The 16,941-nt window shown below is 35.8% G+C and overlaps 1 protein-coding gene across 12 annotated transcripts in view; it reads left to right on the top strand.

The window, feature by feature from the left end:
- The window catches only part of LOC139115546 (diacylglycerol kinase theta-like), a 90,441-nt gene that overhangs the window by 38,997 nt on the left and 34,503 nt on the right, over positions 1-16,941 (top strand). For all 12 annotated transcript variants that reach the window (XM_070677754.1, XM_070677755.1, XM_070677752.1 and 9 more), the window contains exons 3-6: positions 8,237-8,339; positions 11,382-11,473; positions 13,307-13,438; positions 16,727-16,859. In XM_070677754.1, the coding sequence (XP_070533855.1) occupies positions 8,237-8,339; positions 11,382-11,473; positions 13,307-13,438; positions 16,727-16,859 (460 nt within the window). The remainder of the gene's footprint in view (positions 1-8,236; positions 8,340-11,381; positions 11,474-13,306; positions 13,439-16,726; positions 16,860-16,941) is intronic.

Here is a 16,941-nt window from a genome sequence, read left to right as displayed (position 1 = left end):
ATGTCAGACTTAAATGAATCATTAAAAATATCAATATTATGATTATTACGAAACAATTCATTAAAATTACTCATACATCTGTTATGGCTACGAGGTGGTCTGAATGTTGGACAGGTGTGCAAAACTTTGCCAGGTGCATTAAAGCATAGCTTTGATAAAACATCTGGTAAATTATAAAATCCAGTTGCACACTTGTGTAAAAACATCATATCAAGATAACAGCGACGTTGCTCCAAAGTTGGTAAGTTAAACAAGGTACAGAGGGCTTCATACTTGTCAGGATGATATGAACTATGTGTTTTGAAACAAAATATTTTATGAATTTACATTGAACATTTGATAGGCATCACTATTTCACTCAAATTTCGATGCCCTCGTTGAAAGGACAAAAGCGCCATCTTTGAAAATAATTTGGCCATTATTGAATGTAGAAGTGATTTATGGTATTCTGCTGACCTGTACGTTGGGTCATTGGTCTTAAATTCTCTTGTCCTTTTGCTTTGATATACCGGTATGTGTACCATATATATAGCACACTAAGCACCTGTGAATGACGTAAGCTCTGGCTTAAGCCGGAAATTATGTATTTTGTAGGAGTATACCATCGTCATATTATATATAGCATGGTATTTGTAAAGGATAGCGTATTAAGAGCAGTTTATAGGTCCTTTGTAATACAAAGGAGTCCTCTTTTATGAAAAATTTTCGTGTTGGGAAGTGCACAGTCCCACAAAGTTAATGTGCTAGGCCAATGATTTGCAACTATTTGCTTTGTCTAAAGAAATCTGACAATAAACATGTGCTGCAAATTAGTTTAATAAGGTTGACAAAAAAAATATTCCTTGTTTCAGAGTCGACTCAAAGGCCAATTCAGAAATCATTTGGGAATTATTCTACACATACAGGTACACACAGTAACTCAAACCCCACCCCTATACCTAACATACACAGGGACATACACTGATTTTGAAAAGATAATTTGAGGATTAATACAGCTGATCTCAATGCCAAGCATTCTTCAGATCAGATTCTTTTCTGAAGCAGGGTTTCTGATATGATGTTTAATTCTTTGGAAAGGAGAAGCCAGCAGCATTGACGTTTGCATTCTGTTCAGATGAAGAAGCCAGTTATGGTGAAATCCTTGCAGGAATTTCATCGAATAGTCTATTTCTTCTAAGAAATTGATAAACTTCCTGGCATTCCCAGAAGAGCGATTGTCCTGTGACGGTGTAACATCAAAGCCCTCAGACTCATCTGACCTTCAGAATGCAGTTACTTTATTGTGCCATCATTTGGTTCCTATCAGCTGGTGCTATACTCCTCCTCAACTGCATTCTTTTTTAACAAAGGTTATTTCAAATGACAGATTTGACATTTCAGAAATGTGCTGCCGAGACCAAGGGTAACCTTCAATCGTGTGAAAAAAGTTTCTTTGATGCGTAACTCTTTGAATATGTATGATACGTGGAATAGTGTCTCGTTGATGTACCTCAAGTTTGAAAGAGTGATGGGGATTTATCAGTCATGAAATAATAGTTCTGTGTGACAGCAAGTTGTGAGATTGATTTGCTTGAAAAATATCAGTTCTCCATCTCTGGTTCATGGACGGTTTATTTGTTTTTAATCCTTTGTATTCCTGTAAAAGTGGTGTCCAGTAAATCAAGTTATTTACAGATAAAGTTGATGAAAAACCTTTGAATATTCAATTTGGTTTGTAGATTTCAGTATTGTCCTGTAATTGTCCTGTAGTCAACAAAAAGCACTCCACGTAAAACTGGATCTTGTTTAGGCCTGAATCCCCTTACAGTAGGGGTAGGGATATTTCAGATATTTGTTTGCTGAAAGTGGCACCATGAAGGTGTAATGTTACAAAATGCCTCCAATGAACTAACTTTTTCACCCCCAATTCCCAATAAACAGGTCCACAATCACTTTTGATATTATCATAACAATAAGTTCTTGGCCAAACCATAGCGGTGAAGCGGGAAAAGTAACATTACCGTATAACTACAGGTATTCTAATATTATATTATTTTTCAAGCCAACAAATGTTATGAAAGATCAGCATGCATAATAGATAGTGTTTTTTTTTTATTTTCAGCTGAACGTGGTGTGTCCAAGTTAAATTTACCTGCACATGAACAAAAAGTATTTTTAAGAATTTCAGTATCTTTTGTGGAATATGTTATTAGGACCTGTTAGGGGACTTTTAGATTACAAGTTGAATAGTATAACTTCAGATTCACTTCTTTGAAACATGGTGTCACTTCTGTCACAACAGATTGAATCTGTATACAGGAAAAAATGGGTCGCACAGAACTGAAATATCTTAATTTGCTTATTCAGGTCACTCGTTTTTCCTAGTAAGAGATGGACCATCTGGTCGCAGGTAAGGGTGGTCACAAAAACAGAAAAAAATGATGTCTTTAAAGGGATGATAATTGATGAGAAATTTTCTCTACTTGGGTGTCGTCGCAAAATTATTCATTTGATGGAGACTTGAGAAAGGTAACGAACTGTGGAATTTTTTGGGAAAGGTGTGCATGGTCTGCTGACTGAAAGTGTATCAAATCTTTGAAGAGAACAGAGGTATTTCTTTGTATCTTCATTCAAACCACATTCCCCCCCCCCCCAAAAAAAAAAAAATATTGTATATCCTACACCCTTGTGTCCTCAGCAGGACAACTTAAAAATATGACAAACATTTTCCCATTGTCTTAACAGCAATTTTTCGATATCTCTGTTTAGTTTTGTGGTCAGGAACAGAAACATTTACAAGTATTCATTCTGAAGTGGACAGTAGTGCTGTTTATATGCCTTTCGCGTGTGTAGTTGTACCTGTTGATAGGCGTGTTTACTGTACTCTGACTCTCAGGTTTGTGAAAAATCCACCTTATCTAGGGCACTCTGCGTTAACCTCCTTTGAATTCCATCTCTTCGTGTGAACGCTGGGTCCTCAGCATATGTTTCTGTGTCAGGGTCAATCCACATGTGGTAATTTGATTCACAATGTGAATCTGAATCTGCTTTCATGAAGCAGTGAATTCATCATGTGCAGAGATGAGTCAGTGTTCTATCTTTGCACACACATCGAGTGTGGATGTCTAGATTGCCAGAGTATACGGCATGAAATTTGGTTGTCTTTCAAATTAAGCAACTGAAATCTGATTGCAGCCTTACGTACATGAAATTGTGTAAATCTTAGACAAAAAACAGGTATTCCAGTGGAATTATTTTAAGTATGTGGCCTAGTTCTTGTTCAAGAACTACACTACTCAAGCTGATTGTGGAAGTGAGAGAGAACAAAAAATTAGCAGGTAAAATTCAAGATCCATTAAAAGAGGTCTTTAAAATTCATCTTCAAATTAGTATTTCTGCCAATGAGATGTGGCGTTTTCAGAAATCTTTGGTCGGGAAGTTCACACTGTTTCAGATATTTCAACCATAAAAAATACTGTCTGTCCTAAGGGATTGCAATTTTCCCTGGAAGAGATGAGAGCTCCAACTCAACACTGTGTGGTAATACGCCTAAGTCACGGCTAAATCTTTAATACGTCGCCATGTTTTATAAGATGTCATTCGTGGAATTGAGGTCCTTGCACTTTTCAGAATAAATGAAGGGCGTACTACAGTGGAGAGAGGATGTGAAAAATGCAGCTCGTAATCTTGATCAAAATATTTCCGTCTGTATTTGCCAACTTTTTGATGCTGAGGTATTCAGTTAGCTATCAGATGATCAAAAAAACCATAGTTCATCACTTATTTAATTTTACCCTTTTCTCTCCAAGCAATGGTTTAACCCCATTGTTTTCAACTACAAGGTTGGACCTACACACAAACGTAAGGGATGAAAACATGCAACGTGTAACATATTGGTTTTCAAATGACAAAGCCAATTTTGTTCGGTATTTGTCAGTTAGTTGTTCATTCATACAACACGTACAACTTGATTCTGTTTTCACATATTTTTAGCTCCCATAGCCATATGTATATATGGCAATGGAAGCTATTCTTATAGGCTAGGGAAATGTCTGTATGTATGTATGTCTGTATGTCTGTATGTCTGTGTGTCTGTATGTCTGTATGTCTGTATGTCTGTATGTCTGTCCGTCAACATCAAAAACTCCAAAACCGCTGTACATTTCAGCTTGATATTTGGTGTGTACATGGATGATGGGCTGTAGATGAGATTTTGTTCAAATGAAGTTGTCATTGCCAAAAATATGCAAATTAAGTGAAAAAATGTAAAAACAGTCAAAATTGAAAAAACTCAATAACCACTGAGCAGATTACATGAAAAATTAGCATGTAAGTACTTTGGGCTGACATGAAATGATTGTGCACATCTTGGGTCAGTATCTTGGACTTGCTATTTTTCATGAATTTTTTTGTAATTTTCTCCCATTTTTGGTCAAAAAATCTTCTTCTCTGAAACCACAAGTCCGATTGATTTGAAACTTGGTATGGAAGTGCATAGGAGTGACCTTTCCCAAATTTGGGCAAATCGTGGTGAAATTTGCATATTTTTAGTTTACACGTCCATAGACTCCCATGTATAAGGCAGATCTCCATAGACTCCCATGTATAAGGCCACAAAAAAATAAAAATTTAGTTTCTCATCGTATTCATATTGCAAAAAGGATGCAGTGACACAATTTTTAGTCCCCAGGGATGAAGTCCAGTGGGCTTATAGATTGGGTCATGTCCGTCTGTTCGTCCATCCGTGAGTCCATCCGTTCACGCAGATATCTCGGATATTTTGACAAAATGTCATGTGACCTTGATGACCTTTGATCTCAAATATACATATTTGTCCATAACTCAGTAACCACAAGTGCTACCACCCTTCATATATGGTATAATGGGACACCTTATGACGCCACATATTGTACCTCATTAATTATGCACATATCTAATTTTGAGCGAGCCAATAGAGCTAGAGGTCTGATTTTTGGTATATAGGGATAACTTAGCAAAACAATATTTTGACAAAATGTCACGTGACCTCGGTGACCTTTGACCTCAAATATACATATTTGTCCATAACTCAGTAACCACAAGTGCTACAGCCTTCATGTATGGTATGATGGGACACCTTATGACGCCACATATTGTACTTCATTTATTATGCGCATATCTAATTTTGAGCGAGCCAATAGAGCCAGAGGTCTGATTTTTGGTATATAGCGATAACTTAGCAAAACAATTTTTTTGACAAAATGTCATGTGACCTCGGTGACCTTTGACCTCAAATAAACATATTTGTCCATAACTCAGTAACCACAAGTGCTACACCCTTCATGTATGGTATGATGGGACACCTTATGACGCCACATATTGTACCTCATTAATTATGCACATATCTAATTTTGAGCAAGCCAATAGAGCTAGAGGTCTGATTTTTGGTATATAGGGATAACTTAGCAATACAATTTTTTTGACAAAATGTCACGTGACCTCAGTGACCTTTGACCTCAAATATACATATTTGTCTATAACTCAGTAACCACAAGTGCTACACCCTTCATGTATGGTATGATGGGACACCTTATGACGCCACATATTGTACCTCATTAATTATGCGCATATCTAATTTTGAGCGAGCCAATAGAGCTAGAGGTCTGATTTTTGGTATATAGGGATAACTTAGCAAAACAATTTTTTTGACAAAATTTCACGTGACCTCGGTGACCTTTGACCTCTAATATACATATTTTTCCATAACTCAGTAAATACAAGTGCTACACCCTTCATATTTGGTATGATTGGACACCTTATGACACCACATTGAGCTAGATGTCTGATTTTTGGTGTACAGGGATAACTATAGGAGAGAAATTTTTTGACCAAATGTCATGTGACCTCGATGACCTTTTACCTAAAATATATGTTTATGTCAATAAATAAGTAACCACAAGTGCTATGTCCTTTGTATTTAGTAGGATGGGAGACCTTATGACAACACACGCTTTACCTCATTAATTATGTACACATCTAATTCTGGGCAAGCGAATAGAGCTAGAGATCTGATTTTTTGTCATATAATTAGCTATATAATCAAAATTTCATGTGACCTGGATGACCTTTGACCTTTGATTATACATATATATGCATATCTCAGTAACCACAAGTTCTATACCCTCCAATTTTGATAGGATATTAGACCTTAAGATGTCACATCTTGTACCTCATTTATAATGCGCATATGTATTTCTTGGCTGGCCAATACTGCTGGAGGTCTGATCTTTTTTCCCGATTTAGAACCATAACTTAGACATGCCTCATGTGTTTCAAATTGGGAACAACGACATAGACCTATGGTATACACTCCAGTGATACTTCTTAATGACCACATTTTCCTGCCCCATCAAGACTAATACTCCTAGTACAAGTGGGGACTATGTCATTGTAAATGACTTGTTGAGTTAATGGTTGTATCACAGTATTCGATATATCTAATTCTGTATTTTTTCCATTATATTCTGAATAAATACATTAAACATATTTCACTGTCTCCAGTACATTACATTTAAGTATTTTCACTTCATGCACTTTATCCCTTTCACACATGTTCAAATATCTGACCAGAGAACAAACACTAAATAGTCCAGGATGGGAGCTACAGTGTCATTGACGCTATTTTTTTTAAATGTAGAGACAGTATAGAAGGTTTTAGCAAACTTCCCCAACAGTAATGCTGAGAATTAAAATAAAATCTAGGTGACTGTAAATTTATGTATTACAGGTCAGGTCACTGTACTTTTGACCAATTTATTCCAGCAGCAACTGGAATGCATTTGGTATCGCCATCGTAACTCTGATACAGATTTTAAAGTGAGATCTTTTCCTCCATCGTCATCGTTAATTCTAGTTGCTGTGTCCTGTTACATTATTTTTATGATATCAAAGTATCAGATTACCCATCTGCTCATTCAGATTCTCTTAATCCTATCACCCCCAGACTGTGGTGCAATCCCTATTGCTTTCAAATAGGTGGGTTAATCTATCTACAGGCGAATGGGGTGAAAGTGTCAGAAGTTCACATTTTTCACAAATGTCATCAAACATTTTGTCTTTCAATTGACAAATCAGTGTTGATATTTTTTTACTCACCATTAAATAGGACTGTTTTTGAAAGTACCAGTTTCCAAAATTGACTTGAAAAATATAAGCTCAAATGATTTTCCAGTTTAGACAAACTTAATTTTCAAGTATATATCTGCAATTTTCAGAGGGTATATAATCTATCTACCAGGAACATTTGGTTCGATATTAAAAATCATTATGTATAACGGGAATGTTAATAAATTGCAAACATAGTATATATGGTAGATTGAGGGCCCCATTGCATGAGATAGTAATTCTTTTTTTAAAGAACTCCAGAATCTCTTATTTAAATTGCCTCTGTAGCTCCTGTCATAGGGTAATTTCTCAATATGTAGATCTTTGTCCGCTATTCACATGATGAAGTTTATATTCTGCTTCTGTCTTTTTGATTTAATATTTTCATGTATGATTCTTGGTGTGAAAGTTTTTGGTTCATGAAAAATGTATAGCTGCTTAATCATTCTTTTTTCATGTTATCATGCCATCTCGATAATGTCTATGCTTGATTTTAATCAGTAATCTAGGTAGTTCAACTTGATTTTTGTGAGAGAGCCCTCTATACTACTTGCCAAAGAGCCCTCTATACTACTTGCCAACTCATGCTCCAGAAGTAGTGGTATTTGCAAAAATGAAAAAAGAAAACATTTCACAGTGTATGCACTTGTGTAGGTGTTACACAAAGGAGTTTTGTAGATTTCTCAAATGAGTCAAGGGATTCTGGAAACTTTCAGGCAACACACTGGAAGACAATGGCAGAAAGTCTGCAGGAATTATAAGTGTTTTATACTGGGTGCTAGTCACTGAACAGCCAGACTTTGTGATTTTATAGCAATGTGAACAAAGTACTGATTGTAAAGACGGTGATCAAAAATCTTTTAGAGATATTTCTTCGAGAGGAGACTGCCAGTTATAAAGAAAAGTTTCATAACTATACGTGTATGACACAACCACTTAACTTATTTGCAGCATTAAATATGTGCTGTAAATTCTGACCTGACAGTAGGGTTTGTATGACAGATTTGTTTTTCTGAAAAATCCATCACAGAGCACACTTCCTCAAGCTTGTGTTTTGTTCGGTTGACATTCCACACTGACTGTCGTTGTACATTCTACTCTATCTCCTTTACAGGATCCAGTAGCACACACATGGGGTGAACCTGACAGATTTAAGAAGAAATTCTGCAACGTTTGCAGACGTAGTCTTGGAGATTGTTTAGCTCTCCGATGTGAAGGTAGGACATTTCATTGACAATGACATCTCTGCCAGCCTCAGGATATTATCGGTGGATGGACTGTTGTTATTTTGAGAATTTTGGGAGGTACTTTATATGTCGTACGGTCTTTGTGCCTGCCAAACTTTTTCTTTCAAATTAAGATAATACGCACTTCAAAACTAACTTGGGCCCTAACTTGAAGAGGCCATGCTAAACTCAAGTTATATACAGCATTAATTATATGTTGTAGGGAATACTTGTAAATTCTGACTTGACAGAATAATTTTAATAATCTGACCCTCACATAATTTAGTTTACTGTGGCTAAAGAAACTTTCAACCTTTCCTTTTCAAATCAAGAATAAAAGTCTAGAGTCACTACAAAAATTATGATACTCGAGAAATGTTGACCTAAAATTTACTGACTCTTAAAAATTCATCAAAATGCCTATAATTACCATAGGTGAAAAATCAAATTTTTGATTTTCATAAAAAATGAGACTCTGAAAAGATAATTTACTCAACAAGCTTCAAAATGAAACCTCGCAAGCAGATTTCCAGCAAAACACTACAACTTTGAGAGTGAATATCTGTCCTTCATGCGCCGCATACCTTAAAGGTAATACAGTCACCTGTAATCTAAATGTGCCCATATATGGTCAAAGGGCATTCCTTGGTATTCAAAATGCCCATGGGAGGGCACTGATTTTAAAAAGCGGCCACCTGCTTAAAATCTGTGATTGATTAGATTTTCTCTTTCCATGGTAACTGTGGCAAAATTGGAACAGGTGACAGTACACCTTTAAATGGTATGAAACCTGTTTGGCAAGTGACAAAATTTTTTGTAAAAACTTTGTACCAAAGCTACACAAAAACAAATTAATATTCACACTTTTCATACATGCCAAAGGAAGGAAGTGTAAGGACTTTTTTCATCACATACGTGATTGTTGTCTCCCTGTCGGTTTTGATGAAAACACGTACTACATAAAAAGAGTCATGAATGCGGTAAATTTGAAAAAATACAATGAATGGTTTCACATCATAAAAATATCAGGGTATCAAAATGTGATAAACATACCCAACAGCGTATTTTGAAGACTTTTGTTAGAGTTTCTCAAGCATAAGATTAATTGAGATAAAGCGAGAAAGTACTGAAATGATTGAAACCCTTCAACAATGTCACTACGTCCTTGGATAGGCTGACCTGTGATCGTGTTGAAAGCTCTTCTTAATAGCAGACTTGAATGTGACTTCTATTTTTGACTTCCAATTTTAGTCTCTTTTGAAAAACCAGTGTTTCAGGTGTGTCGGTCATTCATGCAGCACCTAGCCCGTTTGAATCTCTAATTAATTGTCAGGTTCATGGAAAGGCATCTACACAAAGAAAGTGTGAAAGTCAATATCCTGCATGCTTCTTGTTAAAAAACTTGTACTTTTAAACAGAAGCAAATAGTGATGTCAGCAGCACTTTTCAAGTCCAACTCACACCTAGAGAGAAACCATTGCCTCCATGCTTGTGCAAGAAACGAGAACTGAGTAGTCAAAAGGGATTTAGAGAAAAATTGCAACCTTCATGTGCCTATGCCCGACAAATACATGACTTGGGCTAATGTGCAGCGTTTTGGAAGCTGTTATCCAATTGGGTGGCTGAATCTTGCCATTATAATTGAATAATACAAATAGACTCCCTAAGTTGCCATGAAAATTGACGATCGACCAATTAGTTATAAGCATCCGAGCACGCTGCACATCAGCAGGAGCATGACTTCTCTAGGCAGCGATCAGCTGTCTCATGAATATTTGATTAATTGCTTCCTTATTTGGAAGTTGACCTACTTCTCCAGAATAGAGGATATTATTCAAGAGGATCAGTATCAATTACAGCGATTTCTCTACCTACTTTTGATAATGTTAAGTCATTTTTCTCTTCAACATTCCTTGTTTGTTTTAAGTTGTAATGTGATATTTTGGTTCAGTTTTGGAATTAATGAACAAATGTATTATGTCACGTCCTCTGTGTTCATTGTATCTTGACTGTAGTCACTGTGTTTATTCATGTTTCTGCTCACATATTTGGAGTTTGTGTCTTTTTAAGATTTGATAAACCATCAGAAAAAAAAAGTGCACATCTCATATCTGTACCTGTATGGTTTGAGGTACCGGTAGTGTGCACCTTAAAAGCAAATGACTTAGTTACACGTTTGCTCAAACTTTCCTCAATGAATCTTTCAACCATTGTCTTTCAAAATCAAAAATCAAAATGAGGGGTCACTGACATGCAAACTTTGGTACTAGGGAAACAAATTATCCAAGATTTACTGATATTTGAAATTCAAAGTGGCCACCATCTCTGTGTTAACACTATGGAGAAAAATATAATTTTCGATTTTGTAAAGACTAAGACGATGAATTCCACCATGTTTCAATGAGCTCCCATAAGTGGTTGATCAGAAAAGAATTGTTAAATTCTTAGAGTCCAAATATCTGTCACTAAGGCTTTAAAGAAAAGCAATATTTTCCCAAGGTGTGTATGTAGGTATTTAAGTGAGAAGCAGACATGCAGAATATTATGTCAGCAAAGTGATACGCTGCTGAATACTGGAAGCTTGCAACATGTGTAGGATAGCGGGACAGTGGATGAAGAATCTCTTGTGAAAAAATGATGACATCATAAGTGTTGCCGTTTAACAAATATAAATCTATAACAAAAAGTAGCCTCTTCATTGATTGGTTGTGAATTTGTTACTATTCATCTAAATGGTAAGCCACACCCATAGAAACAGACAGCCAATCAATAGATGGTTACTTCCTATGAATGATTACTGCCAGTCACATGGAGACACAAGCAATTTGTCTTCATTGCGGAAAGTCTTTCATTAATGTACATCTTGAGGCTGTTGTCCGGTTTTCACGGTGTAGTTCCAGAATCAGGAGAGATTCTGAACTGCGTTGTAAAGTAAAAGCGGTCATTTGCATATAATTTGCATATGGTGAAATGAAGGTGTTGGCACCACACTACGGTAACCTATCATTGAACCCATTCTTTTTCTCTTTGCAGTCTGTGAATATTACGCCCATGCAGCCTGTCAGGACTTTGCTGTCAGCGATTGTTTAAAAATAGCCTGTTATGATCCAAACAAAAAAGAAACAGTAAGTGTTTGTGTGTCTGTGTCTGTGTGTGTCTGTGTGTGTCTGTGTATGTATGAGCCCCTACATGTCTTCTATATGTTAGGATTGCTGTGTCTGTATAAACACAGGTATTTAAATAGGGCTGTTTGCAAATTGTGTCACTATTTTCTCATTAATGTGCAAATTATATTTTTCCACATATTTAGATTACATTTTTGGAAATTATGCATTCAGGATGGATAAAAATACGACTTAGTAGGCAACTGCTAATGTTCAGATGGACACTAAAAAGACATATTAACAGCTCAGACTACAAGCTGCAACAATAGCCATGCAAGCAACACTGACAAAATTTGTCTGCATTTCATGCAGCAGTGTCCAATGTCGCATGCTCACAGCCATATTTAGTAACAAACCAGTAATCGTGAACAAAGCTGTCACAGTCAAATATCAGAAAGTCACTCAAATTTTTCGGATATCATTGCAATGTATTCCAGGCAAATATTTTAAAAGCCAGAAAAGTTATTGCAAATCATTTTAGATGTAACGGCCAGTACAAGAAATATTTATCGTTGTGAGACTCTCTATATCATTTCTAGCAAAAGTATCTAAAGAATGTTCAGTTTCAGCTGGTTTACAATTTGTGTACGTACATGGATGTATTTAAGCATGCATGTACTGATACATACGTTATGTGCATGCATTTATATGCAGATTGTGTGCACACATTTTGTCTCAGAATGTTTGTATGCATGAGCGTTAAATTAGAATTTTACCTACCATGGCCGGCCTCATCGTAATTCAGTTATGCAAGTCTGTAGATCCACATTGTAGAGATGTGATAGTGTCCTATATACCATATACAGCTGAAGATTGAGTTTTATGAAAGTCTGCCATAAATAGCCAGGCCTGGCCCTCGAGGCTACTTTCAATCTCGCTGCACATTCTGAATATCGACAGAAATAGACTTTTACGAATCCAGGGACAGCCCTATTAGTTTAGAGAGATTTAACAGTCAACTATAACTTCATATTATATGTAGAAATGCAAATTACAGATTTTGCCTGCATTTGTTCGCCAGATTCAATCTCATGAACTAATTTTCATATAAAATAATATCCTTAGGCTATTTAAATGTACCACATAGAGCGGTTTACTTTTATAGAACCCACTGTATATAGTGAAAGCTATGAGCATTATATTTAGAAACCTCAAAGAATGTACAGTTGTTTGAAGAGACTGGCTGAATCGTTTTATGACAATTTATTCTTTAGGATAGCTCTGATTGCAAGTTTTACAAAGGTCGTAGCACTCTTGATGACATTCATGGGAAATTTCCGAATGCAATTCTACCGCAAAGCATAACATGTCATAAACATCTTCAAGTATGTATTGCCAATGATTTTATCTGGAATTTCCGATGAACAACTGTATTATAGTGGGTCCAGTCCTCATTATGCAGTCATCTTCAACAATTTGTAAAGAAGTAATGCCAAATACAAAATATTATGCGTTTACAGTAACAAACCTCCGAAAATAAGGGTAGGAAGGTGAGAGGAATTTTTTCTTTTTGTAGGATGAGACCCATAAATACTGTAAAATTTGAAGGATTTACTCGAAATTGTTTTGAAATGTGAAAAAATGTCTAGTATCGGCAGGCTTTTCTAGGATAGGGTATCCAAACACATATTTTTTTATTGGCCTAAACAGCAACATGACCTACTAGGATAGTACAAAGTGGGATGGTTATATGACTCCCAACTTTCTTGTCGTTCCAAAATCACACTGGAAGAAGATCACGGAATGATGCCACATCAACGTCTCACTGTCCTTTCATTTTTCTTTCCTTGACAGTCATCACAAGTGGTTTTCCATCACTGGAGAGAGGGTAACCTGCCAGCCAATGCAAAATGTCTAGTGTGTAAGAAGACGTCTGCCAGTACCGAATGCATTGCCAGTAAGAGGTGTGAATGGTGTGGTGTCACTGTAAGTTTAACTGTCTTCTCTAGGTAGCATTCATGGTGTAATTTGTCTCCGTGGCAGTTACCAGTTTTTGTAGCTGCCTTGCAAAATCTATCTTTTCTTTCTAAAATAGTCAGGAAGCAAGCTTTGCAACAAAAAAGTTGCCATTATGTTCCATTTTTGACACCCAGGAACATAAGTGGGTACCCGAGAGTGCCAGTACTATTTTCAAAAAATGTACATCTGTGTGTGTGTGTGTGTGTGTCTAGAAGTGTGCATTGAGAAAATTTATTTTACTTTTAATTCAGAAAGAATATGCCTCCAATACTCAAAATATTTACGTTTCTCACAAAACATGAAAACTTGTAAGGGAGTTGAGAATGATCAAGTGGTAAAAAAGGATTTATTGATGATTTCTGTTATTAATTTACTGATATTTAACATGCATTGTGTCTGACCTGATGCTGAAAGAACAGCGCCCTCAGGGAAATTTGAGTATTTAGTTTTCAACTTGATTATTGGGATTTGTCTGTCTGTTTTCTAGACCATCCCAGAGAAGAGTATTGACCAAACACACATTTCCTGAAAGATTTTGAATTCTGCATTTCCTTTTATCAAAGGGGACTAAATTATTCCGAGAAAACAGAATGAAAAAACATATCGAGTTAACGGATTTAAAGATTTGTCAAATGTCAAAATATCTCCTCTCAAGAAGTAACTTTCACAGTATTGCCAGTCTTTTTCAGAGTATTCCCTTATGAAAATTGTCTGTAGAAATTCTATTGAAATTGATGACAAAATTCAATTTAAGTGATATAGAATTTCTACAGAAATTCTACTGAACCTATATCGAAATTAACGGAGTTTAATGGAGTTTTGGCCCCCTTTTTCTGTAGATATTCAACAGAATTTCTGTATCTTTTCTGTAGAATTTACAGAATTTCTATGTAAATTCAATACACGTTCTACAGTATATCTGTAGCACTATATTGAATTTCTACCACATTCTACAGAATTTTTATGTAGAATTTCTGTAAAACTATATTTAATTTCTGCACTCTTTTACAGAAGTTTGTTTGTCTTATATGAGTTCAAACTCTTAGAAAGTATGACAACAATATGTGTTAAACTGTTATTCAGTAAGGAATACCACCTTATGATATTGCCATAGATACCAATGCAATGAATTACTGCAAAACTCACAAAAAATCAGTCAGCAAGTAAATTATAAACATGTAGTTTATTTCTAAAAGAATTATGATTAACAATCGATCAAAACTTGATGAAACATACAGGGACTACAAATATAAGGCAACCTACACATATGAATGCAAGGCCTACCTCTCCAGTCCAGCAGTTTTGACCGCAGCCAAGTGCATAATTAAAGTGTTGTGTATCTTAACTCACGTAAATTTCAGTTGATGCTGCAATGTGGATCCTTACAGTTGTGACATATTAGTGAGCTCCCTTCTCCATAACACTGTTAGAATCTTGCTAATGGACCTTGGATCCTAATGTTCCATGCAATTTGGAGTTGAACTTTAGTACTTTTCATAAGAGCCATGTGCACTGTGGACTGCCTAAAGTTCAAATGAATAATGCGTGGCTACACTATTATGTAATCAGCCCATTGTAAAGGCAGAAACTATTTGCATAACAAAGTAAAGGCACAGGTCAGCTCACTTGACCTAGGATCTAACAAAGAGAGTCTGGTTGGTCTGTGTACAGTCATGAAATGTACAAAAGCAATGGCAAGGTACAATTGAAACTGTATACATTTTCCTGGCACATGTGTGTAAATGAAAATAGCTTTTCAGAATTAAAGGGTACACGAGAATGTGCTTAGAACTCTCCATAGTAAATGTCACTACCTTTTCCATATTGAAACCAGCTATATATATGTCACTGAGTTCTTATCAAAGCTCATGCCAACATGCAAAAACATTAACTTAAGTCTGAAACAGTGTAAACTGTGGGAAAAAACAGAAAAAAAATTTCCACAAAAGCTATGGAATCGAAAAATTCCATAAAAAATATGTTTAATTTCTGCAGATTTTCTACAGAAAATTATCAGCAAACTTCAATAGAATTTAAAGTTTCTATACACATTAAAATTTATAAAATTTAAATTTTTCTACAGAATTGTATTGAAAATTTCAATTGAATTTCAATAGAAGCATATTTCCATCAGATTTCCATAAAATATACAGAATTTCTATAGAATATCAGAGTTCAATAGAATATCTACAGACTATTTTCGTGAGTGTTTCATTCCTTCTGCGTGTGAATTGACATAGAATGTTGTATACAAATGACTACGATAGCTTGATAACATTTGAAAACTTTTATATAAGGGCTGCAATGGTGATTATAAGATTATGAAATGCATCGTCGTTGGTTTGCTTCATTACGGGAAACCTCCATTAACTTAGGTATACCCTACTTCCCTAGAGGATCAATTTCACAGACCTGCCTTTCCTACAATGGCACTACAATAGCACCAGCTGGATAAGATAAACATAACAATGGAACATTCACACCTTGGGGATTAAAAGTCTTCTGTTTGTCACCCGAGTTGGTCAGGCAAGAACTCGGGTTTCAGGTACCATGCAAGTTAATGCAGCCTTCCCTAATGTCATATGATGTACGTGTAGGACAGCCATCCAAAAGTTTGAAGGAAAGAGATCAAAAAACAATCGTTAGAAGTGTGATTAAATCATAAAAGAAGGTGTGCCACAATGGCAGAGTATTTAGGGCTGAAGTATTCCTTCGAAAATATAGAGTAAATGCTGACGTATCGCTGTGGAGACAAAAACATCGGAAATTCAAAGAGTAATACTGGTGTTGTTTGTCACAAGTGCCTGTGAGAAGGTCATTGCCTGCTTGAAAATGATCGAGGGATATCTATCGCTTGGTTGGTATTTCAACAAAGATTGACCTGATCGGTTTAATGTGTTGGTGTGATCATCTGTATGTGTGAAACCATGTGTACGAGGATTTCATAGAATTATTACTTATTTCTGTCAGCTTATGACTAGTGTGAGCACGTCTATTATCGAGAGGATTTGATGCGAGCAGTTACAATGTGTGTCAGTGTAACCTTGCCTTACAGCTTTGACTTGTACGAAAATCTTGATTCGTGTTCTAGTAGCCAAAAGAGTGCCAAGCTTGACTGCTTGTTCTACCAGGAAAACATGAAGACATTTTTAATGTTTTTGAGTTCAGCTTGACCAAGAATTACCTAAGTATCCATTTATTTGATTGCCATCGGAATTGATAATCTTTTTTTTTTGTGATTTTTTTCTATTGCAGTCGCACACTGGTTGCTATCGATCCATTTCACCTGAATGTAACTATGGTCCGCTTCGAGAAATTTTAACCTTACCAAATACAGTGTCCATGCCCAAGACAAATTACTCAGTCAAATCTGTATCGAAGAGTGCAGGTGAGAAGTGTTCTGCCTATCTGAATATTAATAATTAATGTATAAACATTAAACCATGCATACTTGTAATAAAAGTAATACA

Source organism: Ptychodera flava, chromosome 17 (assembly GCF_041260155.1).
Source record: "Ptychodera flava strain L36383 chromosome 17, AS_Pfla_20210202, whole genome shotgun sequence".
NCBI lineage: Eukaryota > Metazoa > Hemichordata > Enteropneusta > Ptychoderidae > Ptychodera > Ptychodera flava.
This window is presented reverse-complemented; position numbering and strand designations above follow the sequence as displayed.